General features: G+C 36.7%; 1 protein-coding gene across 1 annotated transcript in view; it reads left to right on the top strand.

Annotated features, from left to right (window-relative positions):
* Positions 1–1,085: 1,085 nt before the first annotated feature.
* LOC150080500 (uncharacterized) overlaps positions 1,086–25,270 on the top strand; it is a 104,669-nt gene continuing 80,484 nt past the window's right edge. The window contains exon 1 of the mRNA XM_090381427.1: positions 1,086–1,453. Within this exon, the coding sequence (XP_090237553.1) occupies positions 1,387–1,453 (67 nt within the window). The 5' untranslated portion in view covers positions 1,086–1,386. The remainder of the gene's footprint in view (positions 1,454–25,270) is intronic.

The following is a 25,270-nucleotide window of genomic DNA, read 5'->3' as shown; positions in this document are numbered from 1 at the left end:
AGGGCCACGCATTTTGCGGGGGTCGTGAGGATTGGAACATGCGATGTTCGTAATTTCGAACACTTGCGTTACATACAGTTATCTTTTTTACAGTTTCTTTTCCTTTCAGCCATTTATATAAAAGGTATATTTCAATTAATACTATGTTGTTTGTTAATTAAGCTGGTAGTTTTAGAGGTTAACCGCTGTTTTTATTCAAGTTATCAACCCAATACCATTTTTAAATAACTGAACTTCCCCTGTAATACTCGCTTCACAGCACAGCAACTCACTCATACAGGGAAGCTACAACAAGATTAATGAGATTTATTTCTCATGAAAAAATTAAAGCAGAAATGCCATAAACATAAGAAATTCATAGTTTATTCAGGAATCGGGACAGTTATTAAATTCACAATATAAACAATTGACAAAAGAGAGAAGTTAAAAAATAGGACAGTCTTTTTATTAAAATAAACACCCATCGAAATTTTCCCTCTCAGAACTTGTTGCATGTGTGTTAAAGCTGCTGTTAGTTGGGTGACGTTAAAAACACACGAGATTGCTTTCACGCAATTGGGTAGAACGCGTGCAGATATCGAAGAGATAATTTACTTTCGCCTTCGTTAATCACCTCGCAAAACCTGCTTGTTTCCATCAGTGTGCCGCTGTGTCAGTGTCAAGCAGCTGCACGATCCCATGAACTTGTACGTGAACGTAATTCTATGCGGAGATAAACTAGTGTCATTGTGCCAGTTAAAGTTCTAAATAAAAAAGTAGGGTAAACATACTTCGGAAAACGCGAGGATCTTAGCATACAACTTGAAGTGCACTCAAGATGAGGTCCGTGTTACTCTGTCTTGCTGGGCAAACTGCGGAACATACAGATCATGACGTTCAGGTGCTCGCTATGTTTCTAAGTGTGTTGTGAGATGCCAGTTTTCTCATACCTGGGGGAGTTACAGCGATATCTACCTTTAAGTGGACAGCAAGCGTGGGTGCTGAACGGTGACGTTGAAGATAAACGAACCACTAGCGACGACGCCTTTTAAGACGTCATATATAGGCGGTGTTGCAAGTTTCCGCGGCTAAATTCGTGCGCGTGCGAGCACGAGGGACACCACGGTCTAGTGCAGGAAGCCCGAAATCCTTAGCATCATATATCAAGCACCGGTTCACCTTGAAAAAAAAAATCCGCTTCAAAGTAATTCAGGTGCAACTTTTTTTCTCCCTGCCTGTCTCTCTCTTCCTCTCTCTCTTTTTTCTCTTTCTTACTTTCTCCCCCTTTCGCTTGACACCTGGTTTGTGCATAGAAGGCTCACTGGCTGCAGGAGTCCTGCACTGTTCAGTAGAAAATTCAATCTGAGCAACAGCAGGTAAATCCATCACTCCCTGGCTGTACCACGAATGAGAGCGATGCGCTGTACGTACGTATTCTGGATAGTCACCTTTGCAGCTGCTGTCGTTACAACAGGTAAGACTTGTTATAGTTTTTAACCGTTTGGCAGAGAAAGAAGTTCTTTTAATATACAAAAAATTACCCTTAAAAACTTGAAAAAAAAAAAAGGTTTTATGGATCTCGTCGAGCAATGCAAACATACAGCAAATACGAAGTCCTTACTTCTTATCAATAGTTTCAACTGCGTGAGATTGATAAGCTTTGCTTGATATTACTGCGGTTGACTGTTACGATTATAAAGTTTCATTCTTTAAGAAGATCTTCCCAGTTTAGTAAAAGAAAGCAAAAGAAAGTACATTAAAACTGTAATGAATGTTTCGCAAAGGGTTTTCATTTGTCGACTTCTACAGTACATTTCGGCTGGAGATGTATGCATTATCATAAGCTCGGTATGGAGTAAATTTAATGTGAAGTTAGTGTTTTTTTTCGTAAGCGATCTTAAAAGTCTTTATATAGCTCTGGTTACTAACACTTGTTGCTGTCCGAAACGAAAACCACCAAAATACTTTGATATTATGAAGCAATGTACCGGAAGAAATAATAAACACATTTAACAAAATCATAAGAATTAATTCATTTGCTATTCGCCTTAATTTAAACTTTGTATTCCACTTATTTTTTCTTTTTAAAATGGATCCAGATAAGTATTATATATAGGTATTTGTTTAACCTACAAAATCGCATAGTTAGTTTTCGATCTTTAGAAAATAAAAATACGCATGATGCTAATTAAACCATTAGCTATATATTGGTTTAAAAAAAGCAGATCATTTTGTTTTTTGTTGGTTTCTTTTCCTGAAAACTTAAGTCATCCAATACAACCGTTAGCATGTTATATACCGAGGTTTTGGATTTTTTCTAGAATGTTTTTTCACGTCATTTTTTGGTGGGTACATAGTCGTTTGAACCAATCTAGTTCGATTCTTATGGTGTTCGCTTTAAGCACGTTAATAATTGAAATTTTTTTGAAATGGAAGGAATTATCGAAAAAGAGTTGAAACACACTGTTGTTAACCGCAAATAACCCGAAATTTGCCGTTTTTAAACTATTGAATCAATAAAACTTCAAATCAAAACGCAACTAAAAGAATTATAAAAATAAAAAAATGTCTTTATGACTACATTTATTTGGCCTCGATTTTACATTCCGGTAGTAAACAGTTTACTACTTTTGATAATAAAAGTTACTAATCGCATTCCAGGCAAAACTAATTAAATAAAACATTATTTATTACTGCATACTTATTTGCAGAGAAAGAGAATGTTTCAGCTTGCTTTTAGCGTTGATTATGATCTGCTTCGACTGTTAAGATAAATAAGTTAAATGGTAGAAAAGTGAATTATATTTTGAAGAAAGAAGGGAAGATTTTGAAGAAAGAAAGAAAAGGGAACAGAGAAAGTAGATTTTGCATGCATTAGAGCTTCTACAAGTCCGTTTTGTCTTTTCCCCTGCAAAAGCCGCTTCCTTGCATCACCATACTGATTTACAGGAAAGCTACCTCGCAATAAATGGTATATTCACATGAACAGCATATGTTTGTATTGTAAAATTCAGTAGTTACACATTTATTATGAATTTCTAGTTTTTTTTATTTATTAAACTAGGCGACTCCAGCCAGCCTTTTGGCAACTTCGCCACCTATTTACAACACAGTACACATACATAACTCCTCTGGCAAGTTGAGCCAGACCAGGAATCTACTACCTAGCATTCTGATCCAGCATTCCTATGAATTAGAAGTTCTTTTTCTATGATGATAATAAGCCCAATTCAAATGCAATTGTAACGAATGACGAATACAATACATCAAATGTCAGTTCCGGTATCCAGGCCAATAAATGTAATAGCTATTACCAATAAACGCAAAAATTCAGTCCACCTTACATGCACACGCACAAAGATTCACATAGGAGACAAGGAATGGAATCCAGCGCTCGTTAAGGAGAAATCAATTTGACTGGAACGCGATTTTGTATAAATAGTTGTCGTACCTGGGATATGAAACTGGCAATTGTCATTTCTATAGCCGAAGGAAAAAGGGTGTCAACTTCTTATGACGAAATAAGGAGCTCTTGACCTGTAACTAATGTTAGAGATGGAGAGGAAGAAACTAGATGGTTTAAGAAGATTCTCAAACCGAAAAAAAGTGATAAGATGCTCTGTAAGTTTGTTTAAATGTACTTGAAAAAGGAAAACTCCCATAACAACCACCAAAACAACAGTAAAAACACTGTCATTTTTGTGCAGTGTTCCGAGGTACCGTGGATTTCTTAATCTTATAATTCTGTCGCGTTCTAATTAATACCTTTATAAATACGAAGGGGAGAGTTTCATAATTCTCGCCTTCTTAATTCCGCTATTTAGTGAATCAGACTTTATTATGGAAAGATGGAGAGCTTAAAATATTATACGGTACATAGGTTATCTTGTCATCCATAACTGATAATTAAAGGAAAAGAAGACTGGATAAGACTTTTGTCCAAGCCCTGGAGTGTGCAGTGAAATTTCTGAAACTGGTTTAAGTTCGCAATAATAATAGTAGAATGGTTTTGAGGGATGCTGAAAAACAGCGGAACACGCCCCTCTTTATCATGCTCCACTTCATCACTCCCTATAACAAAATAACCGTGGTTAAATATGGTTAGTTTGTTAAATATGGTCACACATTTAAAAATTTTATGGATTTTGGGAATAACAAGTCTGATGGAAGATGTGGGATACCGGGGATTCGGGGAAGTTTTACATTTCCTACAGATGATTCATTTTATTTAATGATTTTTAAATACAGTACATCTTTTCCGATTCTTAATAACTAAAAATACCATATAACCAGAGGAATCTATTATATGGAGACAGGTATGTATAAGTTAAGCTGTTATATATTTGTATACATGTAATATATAACGTACTATAAATTAAGTTAACATCTTCCAAGACGATTACAATAAACACACATTATTCTCAATAGGGCATGCATCTTGAAAATGATTTATAGAAATTATCCCACAGTGTCCACCTATTCTATTTTCCATCCGCAAGTGTCACAACATCACACTATCAGAACCATGGAGCATCTTGTAAGAACCTTTCTGTGTGCTTTCCTTCGACAAAACAAAATCTACTAAAATTCCACATATAGTGAAATTTTAGACCATTTTGATAAGACCAAGAAGGAGGGGACCCAAGATTTATGAAAAGATGTTTCACACCTGTAGCTGGTCTTCGCGGATAGCGCAGTGGTTGTAATCTCTGTCCTCCCACACAGTGTAGAAGAAGTCTGAGTTTGAATCTGTCAAAATGACGCTAGAAATTTCTGATGTGTTTTCTCAACATGGCTGAAATAATCGATCTCAGGTGAGGGTTATATGCTTTCTCTTTATTCCCGAAAATTGGTTTTAACGTCCACCGAACAACAAATTGGTTCAAGAATTCACGCAATTACAGATATGATATATGGACAGTTTTTGTTGCTTTGGCTCTTAGCACACGCCTAGTCTCGACAGCAAAGTTAAAATTGTAAGGTTCTCTCGACCGCACAGAAGAGTATTGGAGAAAATTTTGAAGCTAAGGTATACGTATTTTCTGCTATTTCAAAGAAAAGATTAAGGGCCGCCGTTCCACTCTGCTGAACAACCACAGTGGTAAGGCTTCCTCCATACATTGAAGAAATAGCAGATCCCACAGAAAAGAGAAGGCATTAAGAAAACCTTGATTTTCCAGCAAAGTAGAGCTAATCTGTATTATCACTTATGAGGTGTGGTGGGTTAGCAATGAAATGTTAGAAATAAGATGGATTAGGCGAAGTTGTCCGCGAACGTGGCAATCCTTCCATTACCTCTGATGATAAATCACAGTGCGACGTGAGGCGGAAATCCTTTAATGGAATTCTTTCATTGTAATAATCTTAGAGAAAAATTAACACTATTTACGATAATCCTGTAGATTATTCATAATTAGGTGCCCCATTTAAAATTTTTGAAAAATCACGTTACAGCCGTTTTAATTTTTGAACACAAAATTTCAGTGTAAGCTCTTTGGTTCCCAGAATGATGTTGACAAAGTTTTCAATAGCCGCTTAAGAGAATCCTTTGGCAAATTTTCGAAAAACACTGCAGATAAAGTTTACAGTTGGTCCAAATTAGGGTATTTTTAGTATGGGCATTTTCCTTAGTGTATCCCTATAGACCTGTTGCATGAAGTGAAATCACTACGCTTGGCCAATCACTCCACCAGCTTTTGTCGCCCGATCCATGCTTCTGCATGAAAAGTGGGTAATCAACCAACTACGATCTTCATTCGGGAAGTACAGAGGAAGCACTATTACCTCAAAAGCCCTTTCATCTACGTTGTCCCACCCACAAATTTTAAGGAAAGAACAAAGTTTTGAAGCATTTTAAAGTATACTATTGCTATTCGATGAATTATCATATCGCGAAGATGAGTTGAAGCCACTTTGCAACAAATAAACAATTTTGGATAATTTCTCTTGGTTATTTTGATTGCCATTTCTTGATTTTTAAATTATCTTCGTAAGACGCATATTTTGATTCCTTCTGCAAAATTTCTTGAACTGTACGGAAACTGATTTCATTCTCTCTTATCACTTGTTTAACTGACTTATTCGTTTCCAGCAAGTATCTCTAGTTCTCAGATGTTAAGGTTTTAACTGAGTCAGTTGTTATAAAGTTTTGTTGACAAAAGATTATTTTGTTCCTTTTCATTCTATTTTTTGTTGTACTTTAAAACTGTATTTACAGACTGCTAGACTTCATACTGTCTAGAAATCTCTGCTATTTCATTGACGGCTGGCTGACAAAATACCGAAATAAAACGCAGAGCCATTTTAAGTACTCAATAGTCAATTTAACATCCAAATAAACCACCGCACATTGACCTTGTAAGACATTACTATGACGCTGTTCAAGATAAATGAATTAGAGATTTTTATTTGGTTGGATAAAAATAGCAAAGAACATCGCGTTCCAAAATCCATTACTTCAACGGTAATTTCATTTTCCACTAACTTGCAAAACTGACGTTGGAGTAGCGGTCTAAAATGATATTAACAACTGCGAATCCTTTCTTAATTTTATTTAACTGATTAAAATTTCTCGGAAATAACATAAAAAGCTTTTTCAGCTATTTGAGTAGAGGATATTTCATCTATATTGCGTCACCTGCGATGTCACTATCGCTCTTTGGATGAGCGATGGCATTCATAAAAGTGCCAGACGGGAAACTTGTCTCTAATGCAAGACCAGAAGTACCAGAATGCCGAACAAAGTTATGGTAGGTGTCAAGCGAATAGCAAATTAGGATTTATCGTCTCTCTACCTTTTCTGAAATGCAAAATCACACGATATACTTTCAAAAACAACAATTCTTTTCAGAACAACTTATCAATTTTAAATTTCTTTTTGATTGTCGCAATAAATCTGGCTTTTGTGATAATAACAAGTCATCTTCTTGCATCTTCTCTTCCCAACCTTTAGTTTATCTTTCATTTGCGCAATTATTCTGGTTTTAACGTTGATATTTTATTTGGAAAACGAATGATGGAGCTAGACAATAATATTTGTCAGAAAAATAAATAAATAAAGCGACTCTGTCATTTGCTGTTCACTTTACTCAACAAATGAAGTTTTTATAAATAACTCTTAAGTATTTCGACACATAAAACAACACAATCCCTTCTGTAAAGATTTTCCAGCAAGCTTTTGTTGTGTGCATTTGGCTGCAAAGTGTGTTAAATAGTTGATTTCGAGAAGACGTTTTTCTTGATGAAGTCTTTCATCACAATTTTTCCTTTATATCGTGGAAATTTGTATTAAAAACATAAAAATGTTTTCATTTATTGATTGAAAGTTATTGTAACATTTAAAAGATGAAAGATTCGGAATAGAAGCAAGACAAAAGTATAAAAATAAAAAGAAACCCCGCTTATTGAAAGAGCCGGAAGAAAACAAGTCTATTATTTTTGTTAAAAACGTGTGCCACAAAACTCTGACAAGGAAAATTAAGTTAATGGTTAAAATGTAATGAATCCCGAATGTTGTAACTAGAGTTTTCTTGCTTGAAGAAGATAATTACTCTTTCTTCTGATAATTTAAGTCATCGGATTACACAAATATCAAGCTGATGGACTTCTGACTCTTTTACCATAGCACAATTCAATGAGTTTTCGAAAAATATTCTCATTCTCTGATATTGTTCATTCTCTCCATTGTGTACTTTATCAAAGATTAATTTTCGCTGGCCTCAAAGAAATGTTAACTCTGCGAATTAATTAATTTTGATTTTGGGAAACTTATCTTAAAATCTAAACCTTAAGACATAAAGGGTTATAGAAATATGTCTATAACTAATAATTTTCTGTGTTAGAGACTTGTAATGCGATGCCTGATACCTTTAAAATGTATTTAGTGTATCGAGTGAATGGAATTAGTCAGTAGGGATTAAAAAAGAGAGAAGCTCGCTATAAAGGCTTTTAGAAACTTAGATATCGAGTCCTTGTTTACTTAGGAATTCAAGATTTTTCTTCAGTCTTGAATCTTTCTTAAATCTGTAACTTACTCTCTCCTTAATTCGGCCAAGACTTATAGGAACCCTGAGTTATGAAATAAAAATTGGATGTGGGTGAAATATTACCATATTATGTGGTATTATCCTTATTATCCTGTTTGAGCAGATGTGGATGCTGCTGTTTTGCATCACAAATATTTCAATAATTCAAGAATAATTCATTATTCAAGACTAAAACTCACTGGACTCAAGAATAAACAATAGACTAAAATTACTAGTTCATCAGAAGTCTCTATTACTCCACCATATCTTTATTGCTTTGAATAAATTTTTCATATTTAAATATCCATGCCTGCTATATCGATGGATGCTCTAACAAGACCGTTGAAGTTTCTAGTTGTCCAGACTATAGACCTCAGGTTGGGGGACTTTGGATACGCATCTAACTTTTGAAGTGTCAAATAAAAATTATTAAAGGATTAAATTAAGAGAATTATTATTGTGGATTTTTCCTTATCAATTGGATTCAAAATTCGCGCAACAAAGAGTTCAAGTTTTACTTTAAGCTTAGTAAACCATCTCCAGAAACACGTGAGAGATTACAAACAACTTTGGAAAAGACGCATATCGAACATTACATTTAAACTCAGTTCCATATCTATACATACCCAAATCTATGGAGGTGGGGGATGCTCGAAAATTTCCCCTTCATATCATATTAGTATAACTTCATCGAAATTATGTGGTTGATATGTTTTCAGTTCATCTGACTTCCAATCATAGTTGCTGTTATTGTCACTGAGTCTTACAACAACGGTCTGTTGTCATCAGGTTATTAAATTTTAGGAACAAACCGACATTTTCATTGGCTATCGAAATAGTTTAATTCAGCCAAAGATGTCTGATATCTGAGATAGTAATCACATTTCGCGATTTATAATTAAATTCACTTCAATATCGACCTTGGTCTTCCACTGACAGTTCTAATCTTGGAAATATAAATGCAGCTCGTTATCAGCCATGCTATTCCTCTCTCTTAATATTTATCGCGTTTTACTTTCTCTGTTTCTTGTTTCCTTAATTATATGCAGCTCCCTATTGCCACTCCTTCGTAATATTGTGCCCCTTCGTTCATTTTCACTCCTTCGTAGTTGTAAATATCAATTAACTTCACAACGAACTTTAGTAATAAATAAAATTTTCTTCGAAAGGTAATCACTATTATATAGACTGCAGTGGTAAGAATTTCGAAGAAGTAATTTATTCACAGTCTAACTAGATTAAAGTTGAGGTAAATGTACTCATCAGTTTTAATTTTTTGAATTTATTTACTGTACGAATATTTTGAAATGGTTGCGTGTTATAGCATTGTATTTTATGGATGCCGTGAAATTATCTGCATCAGTAAACGCGGTCTTGTGTTCCTAAAATAACCGACAAGTGGTAAGATAATTTTTCAATTTAGTTTGTTTTATTATCATTTTGTCATTGTAGAATGAAATTATCTTCAATTATGAGCAAACTATAATGGCTGGTGTTCTCTACTGAAGTTGAATAACTATTTCGAATTATAATTAAGGGGATAATTAAAACGAAACTTCCAGGTTGCAGTAAATTGAACCAGTGCAAAACCATCCTAAAATTTTTGTGGCCTGTCATTTCTTTAAAATTTTCTGGCAACGCTAAGCTCATTCGCTGCTTCGTCCCTCGATGCTGTCTCTTGTCGATACCATCAACAAAAGATAGTATATAAAAAAGTGGCTTCACTGATGCCATTTCATGAAGATTGATTATGTGATCTGTAATTAATTTGTAGAGCAGAGAATGAGTAAAAAAAGAACCGAAGGATGCATAATTCTTTAGCGTTCTAGGTTTGAGTTGATATAGATGATTCCGCATGGCGCGTTACGTCATTCTCCATAATTACTACACTTGATACCCACTGATATTTATCTTTTCTAACCCCCTGAAAGGAACACTCGAAGAATGTCCCTTCCCCTCATGTGAAAAGATTAAGACAGCGGCTGTGATTAAACGAGATATTTCGCAAAGAAATTCTTTTTACAAGGAATGTACTTATTGGTTCAACGCTGGAGGAAGTGCGTAGAACATCATGAGGAGTAAATTGAAGATTTAAATATGTTAATATGAAGCGTCAGTATATTTTGTCTGTAATTGCGTCTATTCTTCGATTGGTTTGCTGGATGAAAACCCAGAGTTTCTTTTTCACTCGACATGACCGATTTCCATTTATCCAATCCAGGTCCAGTGAACCTTTCATGCTAATCAAGGATATGCATGTTTTTGTTATCAAAGGGCAATGCGTTGCATGCCTGGAAAATTAATGATAGGGGATCTGTACATGTTGGATACACTTAGTAGGTAGTTTGCCTATAGTCGCTCATAGCTTCAAACAAATCTACAAACCTGTTAGTGCTCTGCCAAAGACATATCTGTGTCATAAATCTTACCATCCGATATTCCACGTCTTCTTATCCTCAGCTCTCCTTTCATCATCTTCTCTCAATCTATCAATAAAATTTTTCCTTAAGTTTCCCTCTAAGCTTCTTACTCTATGTTTCCCTCCACCACATCCTTCATAATTTCAACATGTGTCCAATTCAATCTCTTCTCTTAAAAGACCAACTCTTCTTAAAAAGTTCCTCATTTGTCACTTTATTAACTCATATTTTCTTTTTCCGTACTTCTCCATATCCGCATCTCAAAACTCTCCTATCTTCTAACATCTCCCGTTGTGGGTATCCACTTGCTTCCTTGCTCCATAAAGTACCGCGCTGCCCACACCAACTCTCTTATCCATATTTTACTTAAACTAATTTCTAAGCTCCCATACAATATTCTTCTTGTATTCTCAAAAGCTTTTTTACCCGTTTATATTCTTATCTCCCTACTTTGCTCTGCTTATTCCGTCTTTAAACTTCCTAAATACCTACGCTCGCTAACCTGCTGATCTCTCTCTCCTACTATCTAAATATTTAACTCATACTTTTCCCTCTCCACTCTCACAACACATGATGTATATTAGTCACCTTTTGGTAAAAGTTTACTAATCTTAGATGAGTATAGCACTGTTCTTGTTTTTATTTCGTTTTGTTTTGTTCTTCTATCTTTCAACTTCTTAAATACCCATATTCGTTCACAACATATCCATTCATAAATGTTTGAAAAAGCAAATGAAGACATGTACTAATGTTTTGTTTCCCAAACCATCCCCGACTACACCGAACTGTTTGATTAAAGTTTCTCCGACTCAAGAAGCAATTGCTAACTTGGATACCTTTTACGGAAAAGTTGGTTACATTTAAGGTGGTAGGAATTTATCCATTTCATCCTAGCCATTTCTGACCACTATTTCCAGTCGTAGAATTATCCTGCAGCCACTCTAAAGATGTATTATCAGGTGCTGCTGCTTCATCAGATTCATCATCATATTATTTTAAAAATTCCCTCTGATATTGCTTCTCCGAATTCTCTTATTTGATCAACCTCTTCTATAGTTTTCCATCTACCATATCTTCTAACGAAGAATTCAATTGATGTCCCTTAAAAATTTAAGTTCCCTTGTCCCAAAGATTCCAATATCTTCCAACGACAGAGAGGAAACGGTTAGCCGATATAAATTTTTTCATTTTCACTCCGAGGCGGCCATATTGGATCAGAAGAGTCCAAGATAGAGAATGCATATATATATCTTGACATCGTTGGAAAACATTAAAAATACAAAAGCTTCTACACAATAAAAACAGGAAAAATCAATGAAAAGAAAGTAGTAGATTTGAACGAAAATGGAAATTCAAACAAACAATCTGAAGATGATATTCGGACTTATCAAAAAATATATTTCAAAAATATTTCATCTAATTTTCTTTGCTTTGTGCATTTTAAGGATATTATTATCGAGAAAGAGAGGTGGGTTGGGCATTTGTGAAAAATATTACTAGACTCTGTCCTGATATCTGAGTGATTTAACAGACTTTAACATGAACTCACTGATTGGAATGTTGTTGGTGGAGGATCAGATGGCAGAGAACGACGGAGTGATATCAGAAATCGAGAAGCCGGAGAAGTTACATTCATATGATCAATAATTCAAACGTTGCCAACTTTCATCTCTAGCAGTTGAACGAAAAATTCACCTTTCCTTATATGAACACCATAACCTATATGAAAGTTGAAATGAATAAAAAGTAATAATAGCTTTGAACTAGAGAAAAAATCTTCCCGATAGTTGGTCATCCCATCTCACAAAGAAATAAAGAGTAAAGAATAAGTAAGCACCCTTACTATAACGACCATTTTACTGATATCAAGCATACAGGGAAGAAAATCAGGGCAAAAGTTTTTCATTAGTAAGATTCCAAGCTAAGGATAAGCAATTGAAAAAAGTAGTCTGAAGATTATAATGATAAAGTAAATCATCGTAGATGTAATCTATGGACTGTAAAAAATACTAATAATTTAAAAGATAAGAAGATATCCCTAGTTAAGTTCCTTTGCTTATATTCTCGAAATTCTGGCTGAGAAATTCAAAGAACTTAAGTCTGTCTCAAGAATACCACAAGAAAGTAAGTTACAAGCAGAAATTTAGGAGAAATAAAACATAACTGTGAACTGAACCTACTTACAGATGTATGAGAAGGAAGTAAAGTTTTAAGATGTACGATAATTATATAGTACGTTAATTAATGAAGTTTATAATTGTGAACAAGAGTAGCACTGTTCAATCAGCTCCAACGATCAATTATGTAATACCAATGGAGATTAGTTTACCAGAATAGCCAGTTCCTTCCCTTCTGTATCAGCCACAATTTGGAAACTTAATAATTGACTAATTGTTCCTAGTGGGAAAGATATACGTTTCGAGCACATCCCAGATGATATATAAGTCATGTGGAAAGGTAATAGTATCTTATGCCTTAAGAAAATTACTCTTTTAATGAGTAATAAATGAAATGTATAATATAGAGTATTGCGTCGATTTTCTAACTAGCCAAGAGATTGTGATAATTATAGTGTGGATAAACGGAAATTAAGGATGTAGATTGTTTTCAAAACGACCACCAAAATGTTAAATGATAGAGGGGTCCATCTGTAATGCTGCTATATGTTGAGACTGTTGATCACGAATACCTTAAAAATTTTATACAATTCTAAGCTGGTCAGATTCGGAACGAAGTAAGACGCGTGGGCGTAAGAAGCAAGAACTGCGTGGTGGAAGAGATTAAATATCTTGATTGGGATGATAAAGTACTATTTATAGAACTGCAGTGTCCCCATTAGTGCTCTTATCACAAATGAAAGAAATAACGGGTCCATCTCTTCTCCTGGTACGAATGATTGAAAGACACGAATATTGTTTCAAGAAATGGCTGGAACACACTGGAACGACATCAAATCCATTCACTAGAAATGATAAAGAAGTTCTTTCTCTGGCACTCTAACAATTCTCTCTCTCTCTCTCTCTCTCTCTGAGCAGTGTGATTCCAAAATGTAACATATCACGCCAACACGCAATTGCTCTTTGGAACAAACGGAATTAATTCTTCTGTCATTCAATATTAGGACTATTTTAACCATTGAGAAGGCCTCGGTAATAGAGTGGAAGAAGATAATATCTGCGGTATCTCTCCGAATATGACGGAAGTGAGACAATCCGAAAAATAACGATATTTGTTGGTCAAAGATGTGGAACTGCTATATTTATGGAGTATTGTTTTCGCTGAAAGACAGTTGCGTCATAACCTAGTTACTTAAGTCACTCAGGAGTTACAGAATGTCTCCAATTATACTAAAAGGAGTTCGTTGTTCTCACCAATGGTGATAAACGTATGGAAAAATGAGTCTTGGAACAATAAAGACTCGTCTACTGTACTTAGTATACGCTCAGTGATCACTGAATTATGACCACCCCAGTCGTAATGGACTATGACACATAACACGCACTATAAAAAGCCGCAGTAGTAATTTTCATTTGATAGTGCAAGTCAAAGTGATAAAGCAGCAGTATTGGACATAGTAAAGATATCACAGAGTTTCAAACGGGCATGATTGTGGGAGCTCGTGCGTCGGGTGCTTCCATATCGGAAACAGCATTAAAGTGCTGTTTAATTGATTAAGGTGCACAAAGAATGGTGCAGAACGGGTCAAACCACCTCTAGCCGACAGAACTGTAAAGGATTACGCAACGTAGAGGTTCGTTGTGAGCGAAGGCTAAAGCCTGTTGTAAGAGTTCAATAGCAAGCCATTGTGCGAGAGTACACATTGGAATACAATATGGGAAACGCAAGAACAAATCCGAAATGACAATACGCCACACACTTAGACATATGGGATTCCACAGCAGAAGACACAAGAGACACCCTCTCTTCACCGCTGATCATCGTCGACGGCGAATTCTGTGGTGACAATAACACACTGCTTGGATACTTGGAGGACTGGAAATGAGTGAATGGTCGGATGAGTCCAGATACCTGGTGCAACACGCTGACAGACGCTTTCGTGTGTGGTGCAAGCAATGCGAGTTCATAGATACATCATGCATGGTGCCGACTATCCAGGCAGGTGGCTGCGGTTGCTTAATATTGGACACGTTTCGCTGGCAAGAACTGGGACCCCTGTTGCGTATGAACCAACGTTTCTCTGGTGAGATCTACCGACAGTTCTTAAGAGACCATGTGTATCCACGGGATCTTCCATGACGATAATGAGCCGTGTCATCGGCCCAGCATTGTGCAGAGTGGTTCTAGGAACCCTGAAGATATCACTCATCGTGATTGGCCTCCAAATTCGCCTGATCTCGATTCAATTGGACACCTGTGATATGTTTCGGAACGGGGAAATGAGACGTATGGACACGCAATCGTCATCTGTTCAGACACTGTGGAAAGCTTTTCTGGCTGCATGGCTGCAATGGACGTCTTCAGACATCTAGTGGAGTAAATGCTTAGGAGAATAATGGCTATTATCCGAGCGAACGGTGGCCCAACATGGTATTAAGTAGGTGGTCATCATTCAGTGATCATTCAGTTTATACTAAGAGAGACGGTCAGAAAGTAAGTTTAAAGGATATACACTTCGTAGCTACTTTTTAGGAGCATGAGTTGATAGCATGATGGACCGTCTTTGGCCGGAACCACTGCTCTAACACGACGTGGCATGCATTAAACAAGTTGTTGAAAAGTGATGAGGATTATTAGACCATTCATTTAACAATTCTCTTCTTAACTCCTGGGTTGACGTAGGCAGAGAATTGTGCTGATATAGAGGCCTTTCCTGTTCATCTCAACGATGCTCAGGCGCTGCGGATGGTTGCATTATCATCTTGAAAGTACCCATGTCCATGGGGGTAAACGACGCGCAACATTCTGTGATGTACCTGATATGCAACAATTTCTGGGGATATTCGATGGTGTTTATGATGTCCTCCAGTGGGATCAGGAGACCAAGAGTTGGTCAAGAAAGCAGGTTCCACATTGGAACGCTTCCTTAGCAGCTTGGACTTTTAGTGCAACAGGATGATTTTCTTGCCTCGAGTAGTTTCCTGCATAATAACACTTTTCAATTGGTGCTGAAAAGGTGAAATCGGAATTCATTGAACCACGTGACTTTCTTTCATTCCACTAGTGTCCAGTTTTTACTCTGCTGACAGGAACGTAGCTTATTTTCTAGTTGGCCTCCGAGAAAAGATACTTCCACCAGTTTTCGTAGTTCATTATCTGTAAGGCGCTCTGAGATTAATTATTTTAAGACCATACTATGAACAATGCAGAGAACTTGCACTGCCATCCAACTACTTCTCGACATAGTGTTCACAAAGATTGAGACACTTTTCATATCAGGGATGAGAAGCTCGTATCTTTTACGTTCAGCTATTATTGCATTGCAGCCAGGTTGTCATTATTTTGAAACCAACCTGTGGCCACGAATATTTTTGTTCAGACGTCAGACGAAAGATGCTAATCAGTAGAATCTTTTTTTACTCTGAAAAAGGACTATATACTATATACAAATTAGGACTATATACAGGATGCACTGATATTTTCCCCAGTGCAGTGTGGCTTGCAGTTCTTGCTGTAGTGAGGTTATCCTTCCTTTCATATAATTTTTACTTTCTTGTAGTCAAAAACCCAATTTCATTAAGGACCCAATGGAATAATGCTCCAAGGTTCTTGGACCATTGTTTCAGTCCAGCAGCTATGTTCAACTGATTGGTACATACACAATATGCGGCAGATAACAGGTGAATCGACATGCAGTTTTACCTACAGTGATTAACGAATTCCTCCGAAATAACTGCCATAAGTGTGGGTCCATCGGTTACGAAATGTCAACTGTATGGGTACCTCTGGCATTACTATGCCGTGAAGAGAACAATCGTATATTACTCTTCATTAAAGATTCAATTATGTTCTAAATATGCCACATAACGCTGACTTTCTGAGCTGTCGATTCTATATTAAATTGTCTTGCAGTGTTCTCTGAAGTTCCGTGTTGGGATGCGTTAAATGTTCACAATGTTTCTACGAGGTATTTGACCTCTCTCTCTCTCGCTCATTCTTTTGTCCTGTCCTCCATCTTTTTTATTTCTTAATTAATCACAATAGATAGCGGCGCATATATTGTACATCTTCAACTGATTCTCCACTGCTTTTAAATTCTGCTGACAATATCGAAGCAGAAGAAGAATCGGAGAAAAAGTTGCCAATTATTCTTCAGAATTTGTTTAACACGTTTCCACCTTCTTTTGTTTAAAAACTTTTATCACCAATTGACCTTGTTGTTGTTGTTGTTTTGGTTTTTAGGAGCATTAGCAATAAAGCCATATTGCTCCGGGCTATGCGGTGGTCATTCCCTGACCTTTCCTCATCCTCCATATTTGGTGGTCACGGGCTCGAACCCGGTCTAATCAAGAAGCGTGTGCTACGCACTGCTGCTCCTTCCCACCTGGCTACGGAGGCGCCAATTGACCTTGAGTTATTAAGACAATAATTCCCCTTTTGAGTTATTAAGACAATAATTCCCCTTTTGAGTTATTAAGACAATAATTCCCCTTTCACATAACCAAAATCGCATAATTAAAAATGTAGCCGAGTGGTCAGGAGCGGGAGTGCAGTAGCACAAGCTCTTTGAGTAGGCCGGGGTTCAAGCCCCTGACTGCTAAATACGGTCGATCTGCCAAGCTGCACTGGGCCAGCGTGGCAGATTATGGTCCATTTCCCTCAACGTGAATTGTTGAGGAGGCTTCCATCCTGCAGTGGATTGATAATGGCTGCATTTTACCAGATTGAGCTTTAAGAAATTTAATTTTATGTGCAGCTATTTCTGAAATAGCTGCACAAAAATACGCATCAAGGAGACGAAGTAAGTGGAACCCACTGATCACGATTCTCTTGTTCGTGTTCATGGTATTTAAATTATGCAATTTCAGAGACTACTCGTTTCTTTCTCGCTTGTCCTTCAAATATTGCTATAATGGTTCCATGAAGGCAGTAAGGTCCGCTCGTTTATTCTTAATTGCTCTTAACAGATGAGATGAATGCCCAATTTAAAATAAAATTGGCATTTACCAGTCCGCTGTCTCAGACTAATCACTAGTGGTATTCCGATATGTGTGCTTAATTATTGCCCAAAGCAAATAGATGCCAAACTTCGTGTACTATTGTAATTGTCTTTTTGCGTCAGCTACTTGGACCAATTACTGTAACAGAGCACACGTTCTGCCAATAGTACATGGATCAAGTTTCTAATCACACTGAGGGAGTGTAGCACGCATTAAATGGAAGAGTCTTCTTGTTACTTTTGTCTGCTCCTAAGCGTTGACATCTTAGATGTGGTCAAAGTTCGTGTTATTCACATGATTATGCCTTTAATTGGGAAAACGAACATGTGGAGGAATTAAGTGACACTGCTGCGAAATATATCCTCGATGTAACACAGGGTTAAGAGGGAGCAGCTGCTTGGAACTCATCGAAGTATTACCTCAGAAGTGGCGCTGTGCTTCACAATGCAATAAGTCCAGCTTTCTTTTATCTTTCCTTAAATACAAAACAGTCTGACACAATTGAAGAAAGGTCAGAAATTTTTCGTGTAGGTATTAGAACTTTTTGGACAGATTCTTTTATTTTTAAATGGCATAGTTTTTTGGTAAATTTCAAATTTCCGGTGAGCAGTGGTGATACTTTTCTGTTCAAATAAACGTAGGTGGGAATGTGCCGATCATATGGAGTTTGTTTAATGTAGTGTGGGCGATGTAACAGAATACGCCTTTTCATAGTCGAAAAAATCGAGCAATCTCTCTGGGGATTATTTCTCCATACTCTCAAGAGTAATGTAGATGGTGTGAATTTAATGAATGAACTAAACTTCAAAAAGAATTAAAGGTAGCCTAAAACTGTTCAGGATTTCGCGATTTAAATGTTAAAAGTTGACATTTTGATTCTCATATTGAATCACGCGAATAAAATGAGCAAATATATCTTTGGTGATAGTAGGATTGGTGGAAGTGAAAGATGCTGCATTCATTACACTTCAATCATCAGAAATAATAACGGCAGACTCTTATGAACACTAAATAAACCTCTCACACATTAAAAACCTCTGGAATTATTAGTTAAAATATAAATTAGAAACTTTTAAAACACATGAATGATGTGGAAGATAAAGGAATTTGTTTAAATATCTGAAAAATTTTCAACCGCTATTGAGTAAAGTCTAATCACCAACATTCTTATTCTGTAAAAGCATAGAAATAGAAATGCGCGTGTAAAGTGAACGTCAGACTTAAGGGAAGGGGAATTATATTTTGCTAATTAAGTGGAAAAGGAGTGCGGCACAATGTAGTGAATTATTTCACAATTACCTGTTCTTACTGGTTACTTCAATTAAGTCAGCCACTCTTCGAAAACTACCACCTGTGGGGTTTTCAAGTCACCGCTTTTCAGCTCGTTCTGCCCTTTGTGTCAGAGCTATTGTTTCTGCTAAGCGTATCTTTCCTATTCAAGTATATTCAATAGAGAGAAAGCCAGAGAGAGAGAGGGAAGAAGGATATTATTAAAAGCAGCCACTACACTGCCATTTATTTATATTTTCGTAATAATTTGCCTTTCAAATGACTACTCCACCTTGAAAACAAACAAGCAAAAAACAGGCAAAGAAGAGACAGAATAAGGGTTAAACAAAAGGCAGAAATCTTTTTAATTACAAGACATCATTGATTTTTGTTGTGTAAGTAAACTTGATGTGAACTTTACACAACGAACATCGTATTTACCCCTTTTCCAACATCACTTTAAGGGGATCTTGGACTGCCTAGTGACGTTTCTACAAGTAGAAGAAGTGAAGAAGGGTATGATAATGTCTAGACCAATGTCTTGTTGGCTGTATTTAACTTCGTGACGTTAGATCATTTTCATTTCAAAATATTTAATTTTTTCATTTATGTAATCTGCATACTAGATGAGTTCTTTAGCTGGTTTAAAAATGGTCTGAACTTCCTACGTCTTTTATCTTTCTCAGTCAGGAAAATTAGTTTTAGCTCATAGCGGATAAGACATTTTTCACGCCAGCTGATTTTCTATGTATTTTAGATTTAAATTTATGTATTTTGCGTATAATCCAATGTCATAGGTCTACGAAATTTTATCCTCAACTGGATACTCTCTGTATTTTAGCGATTTTACATTATATCGAATTATAGGATATAAAATCAGCAAAATGAAAGTGAATGTATACAAGTTCCAGGAGGTGTGCGTCATTCGATCTACTTCTGTTTATTCTTTAGTGGAACGATCTCTCGACTGTATTTCAGCCTGCTAATGCTGAGTGGCACATTAACAGATTGAATCTCTATGTTGACGAACTTAAAGCGTCATCCATATCTCTAAAAAGCAATCGATATTTTGTCCACGGAAAGGAACTCCAAACTTATCTTGATTCTCTTTCACTTAACTAAACTCAATAAAAATAATGTATTTATAAACCATGAAATGCAAATTACGTTACTTCTGTTCCAGTTGAGCAGATTGACTGTTCGATTTGAAATTTTCTCGTTGCATCCAGAAGCACCGTTAAGGACTTATAAGTCTTGTCAATTATCTAATCATATATCAGACTTCCAAACTTTTCGATTTAATTAAGCATTTCATCTCAGATTTTAAGAGCGATAACGTCGTAATCCTTTTCTAAAAGTGACTTATATCCCCGCATTTTTACTATTTGTGATATCATCTGCTCTGGAAATGGCAATATATTCTCCAAAGACATAAATGAATTCAAATCAAATTCGTTAAATGCTTATGCTATGGAAATCATCTTGTCTTTTACCGGCCAAACTACGATCCCTTTGCGAACCTTTCATCTATAGTCCAGAAGGTAACTTCCATGGCCACTTTACGTATGCAATATGAAAAACGCCATCTTTGATTCTCCATCTCTTATAGGGAAATACTTTTCACCATAACCCCCACCGCCATCAAATTTACTCTTCACTGCCTGTCCTCCATACTCACCATTAACTGTCAACCATCTGTTCTGCTCCCTTTAGGCAATCTTTGTTTAGCCTTTTAAATTTTGTTATAAAATTCAATATGTCCTCTAAATTTTCTCGCCTGAGTTTCAAATTTTCAGTGCCCTGCAAGTATATTACAGTGTTCCATCATATCAGCATCCATCAATGCAGCGTATATACATCAGTATATCATAAAACTATTGGAATTCGGCTTAAAATGAAGATGTTAGAGCTTTCAAAGTGAGCAGACCGAGAGAAATACACTGATGCCTATTTCATCTCCTAGAAACTACAGAATATTTCAATCACGCGTACATTTAAATCTGAAGCAGACCAGACATTTTCATTTTGACATTTTTCCAGGGAAGGATACAGCGAGACCAGAATGAAAAACATGATATATACCGAATTGGAGGGAGGAACTCGAACATTTTACTGCGCCATTTCAAGGTCATATTATGATATTCTATGGGGACTCAATAACTCGTAATCCTATGAAATATTTTCCAAGGAATATTATTTGGCTGTTTTAGAATAAACAAAAAAAAAAAACCACCAACATATATGTAAATTAGCATGGAACGAAATCCATTGATTCATCAGTCGGAAGAAAACTGAGTGGTAACATGTGAAGAACGGGAATTGGAATGCGTAGAGCGCTGACCTTTTATTGGCCACTGATTGTCAACAGAGGTAACTTTCGCCTTATAACACTCCAGTCAAAGAAACGAACAAATTTCTTTGGCTCCTGCCAAACTCGTCGCAATATATGTTCAAAAATATCTGAGGTTATTACATCGGACGTGAACGTTTGGATGATATGACGCCCGCAGGGTTAGCCTTCTTTCATCTTTTCCATGACAGGTGCACCGTTACAACGTACGAAAGATCCTCGACTGCGGCTTTAATTTTCGTCTTGTTTTCTGCTGAAAATGTGTGCATTCTTTTCTATCTATCTGTACGATGTTACCAAAAGTATCGGAAAGCTAAAAGGAGATACAACAACGGATTACTGATCAGACTTGAATTCGGTGCAAACCTCTTTCGGCCTGTAATAGAGCGAGCAGTCTTCGCTGAACGTTTTTCTTCAATTTATGACGAAAATATCTTTCCACATTTCTTTATTGACACAGACATCTGATCGTCCATCATATAAAAATATTGCCTGTCACTTTGATTGCATTTGACATGGCCACCTCTATGGAGGTAACGTCAAGTGTCTAGATACATCAAATGCTATATTTTACTTATTTTTATTGGTCCTTTGGTGTCACAGTTACTTGCATCTTCAGTTTCCATGCACCGAGCTTTTAATAAGACTTGAACATTATTATTGGAACTAGCAGCAAGTCCATTAAAATCCCTGGGACTTCGAATACTACGAGTATTATTATTCGAATATTATTACCATCCTAGATTCAAATACAAGATCCCTCGTGGGCAGCACAGTTGTTATAATTGCCATCCTCCCCACTCCGGTTAGAAAAGACCCGAGTTCGAGTCCCGTCGGCGACGTGAGGAATTTTTATGGACCCTTTTCACAATGCGGCTGAGTGAATCGGTCTCAGACGAGGGTAGCATGGTTTTATCTCCGGTAAACTCGAGTTTTAATTCCAGCAGACTGAAAATCGACCAGAAATCATACGCAATTTACAGACAATATACACGGTGCAATATGGCCTTAGTTACTGATGCTCCTAAAACCTACAGCAACAGCTTAAATGCTCTTTAACATTATTGATTTATTTTTCTCGGATAGAGGCCATGAACGGTCTCGTCTCAGGCTAGCAAGATGTGGGACTTTACATCAAGGATGATACGCATGCACAGAGGAAGCTGTGTAATAAGATAAACATATAGAATTGAAAGACAACAATTGGTGACTACAGTGGTATCAGACAGTTTTTAAATTCTATACAGTGGGGCCAACTGATGATGTTACTAGCAGCAAATTCTAAATCGGAAGCATTTTGCCAGAAGTTTATCAAACTTTAACAGAGTGCTTAATGATTTTGTAATAACTGAGAGCAAATTGGAATAGAAATTGGAGGCGGCTGGATTTCAGGAAAGCTTTTGACACTGTTGCGCATGGAAGACTATTGTACAAATTGGAGCAATATGGTGTTAAGGGCAAGTGCTACAATGGATAAAAGGGTGGTTGAGTGGCAGAAGACAGAGAGTGGTAATCAATGGACGCTGCTTTCCGTGGATTAATGTTATTAGTGGAGTCCCGCAGGGTTCGGTGTTGGGTCCACTGTTGTTTTGTATATTTCTTAACGATATTGATCAAGGTACATCAGGCTTAATGTCCAAGTTTGCAAATGATACAAGGGTTGGCAGGGTTGTTAATGACACTAAAGACAGTATGCTACTGCAACAGGATCTAGAAAAGTTGGACAGATGGGCTGAGGAGTGGCAACTGAAGTTTAACATCGACAAATGCAAAGTACTGCATATGGATAGAAATAACCCGAGAGAAACGTACCAACTGTGTGGTACTATACTTAGGGTTGTAGAAAATGAAAAAGATCTGGGAGTGATTGTGTAGTCAGATATGAAATTTTCAGAGCAGTTCAGATAGGCTGCGAGAGCAGGTCATGGGGTTTTGTCATGATGCACAGGAATTTTTGCAGTAGGGAAAAGGAGCTGATTATCCCTTTGAATAAGGCAATGGTCTGGTCACGCCTTGAGTACTTCGCACAGGTCTGGAGGCCTCATTTTAGGAAGGATGTTGGGTTGTTTGAGCGAGTACAGAGAAGGGCAACAAGATAATCCTTGGCATTTACTGCCGTGAAGGGAATTTGTCACTCACCATTGTAACATTTTATTTAGTATGGTAGGACAAATAAAGATTATTTATTTATTTATTTATTGTTGAGGTCAACGAAGGGGTGGCCTTATCAAGAAAGGCTTAAGTTCTACAAATTTCAGCGTCTGGAGACTAGGTACCTGAGAGGTGATCTGATCGAGGTGTATAAGGCCTTGAATGGGTTGAGCAGGCTCAATGCTAATGGGATTATTCCTCTTGCTCAGATTAAGAACCTGAGGGGCATAGATTCAAATTGAGGAAAGACCGTAATAGAATAGATGTGTGGAAATTTGCTATTAGCCAGCGGGTAGAGGCCGCCGTAGCCGAGTGTCAGGCGCGTTGGTGCATAAATACGCGTGCCTTGAGTGACCGGGGTTCAAGCTCGAGTTGATTGCTGGAATAAACTTCCATCTGTTGTTGCTGAAGCTGACAGCTTAAATAAATTCAAGGAGGAACTGGACAAACGTTTAGAGGGAATGGATGTGTGAAATGTTTTTTTTTTCGGCTGATGCTACATAGGCTTGCCGTCTTGCATCACATGCCTCTACTACTACTACCATAAGTTCGGCATTCCCAAGGTGATTTAATCATCGGTGATGAAAGTTTTAAGTAAATTGAAAGAGAAATATATGAAGCTGAGTAATGATACAGCAGTGAAGAAATAGATTCGGAAGGAAAATGCTGCTTCGCAGCAGATGGATGGTCTTCAGGCAAAGATGATAGGAGTTAGCTTCAGAATTAGACAATAATGAAAATTGCAGAAAGTGTTTGTTTCCTGTTATTGTTGGGTTTTTAGGAGCATCAGCTACCTAGGCCGTATTGCTCCATGTATATCCATGTTAAAAAACCATGTTATCCTCTCCTGAGACAGACTAACTCAGCCACGTTGTGTGAAAAGGCTCATAAAAATTCCTCACGTCATCGATGGGACTCGACCTCAGGTCTTTTCTACCCAGTGTTGAGAGGACCGCGATCCTACCAACTGTTCTATCAACGAGGAGACGAGAGGGGAACAATATTTTCTTAATAGAGATAGACTTAAGATGTTTTTGTAGATAAGAAATAACAGAAGAGGAATAGGACGTCATTAATATCCAAAGAAGTTCATAATTATGTCTGTTATTTTCTATTTCCAGCCTTAAAAACTGAAACTACACTTTTGAAATTATTGTCCTTTTTAGAACGATATCAAAAATAATCCAAAGTAGGCTTCTTATTTAGTTGGAATGCTCTATTCATGAAAAATGAAAACTTGTGATCAGCTAAGATAATCAACCAAACCAACGGAAAAAAAGCTACTAACCCAGCATGCATTAAATGGGTGTACACTTTAAATCTTTGAGCTGTTTTACTATCAATATTTCAAACGTTGCTTTTAAGAATGGGACCGAATATTAGCGAAAAGTAGAATTTTAAAGATAATGTTGTTGTCCATTGCAGATCTTAGACGAACTTCAACCATTATTGTAAATATTTTGCGCAATAATTTTCAATAATTAATGCACATCTAAAGTGTGCTTTGCTCATCAGTTGTCTCTCATTTTAACATCATTACAATATGTTTTCTTAAAATTTTCGTTCATTAATAAAAAGAGCTTGAGAAATACATAAATATTACAAATATTAATCCGTTCATTTTCATCATAAATTTCTTAGAAATTTTCCTCTTTGAAATATTAAAATAAATAACGTACTTTACTCCTGCCCACAACTTCTGCTCGATGCTTAAAGTTTCCCTAACTTGTTAAATGTGCTACGAACTTGTTAGGATATTCAAACAACTGAAAAACTCGAAATTGATCCGCTTTCCAGTACAATGAATTTCAATCAGTTCTCTTAATAGACACTTTACATTGCTTGGAAGCTTTTGTTGAACCTAACTCGAAAAGAAAGCTGTTATCTATTGAGGAAAGTTTCCACCGATTGGGGGATGGAAAGAGGAGGGAAGGGAAAACGAGGGTGCCATTAACACGT

The sequence above is a fragment of the Mastigoproctus giganteus genome, chromosome 9, assembly GCF_048544385.1.
Source record: "Mastigoproctus giganteus isolate SK-2022 chromosome 9, ASM4854438v1, whole genome shotgun sequence".
Taxonomy (NCBI): Eukaryota; Metazoa; Arthropoda; class Arachnida; order Uropygi; family Thelyphonidae; genus Mastigoproctus; species Mastigoproctus giganteus.
This window is presented reverse-complemented; position numbering and strand designations above follow the sequence as displayed.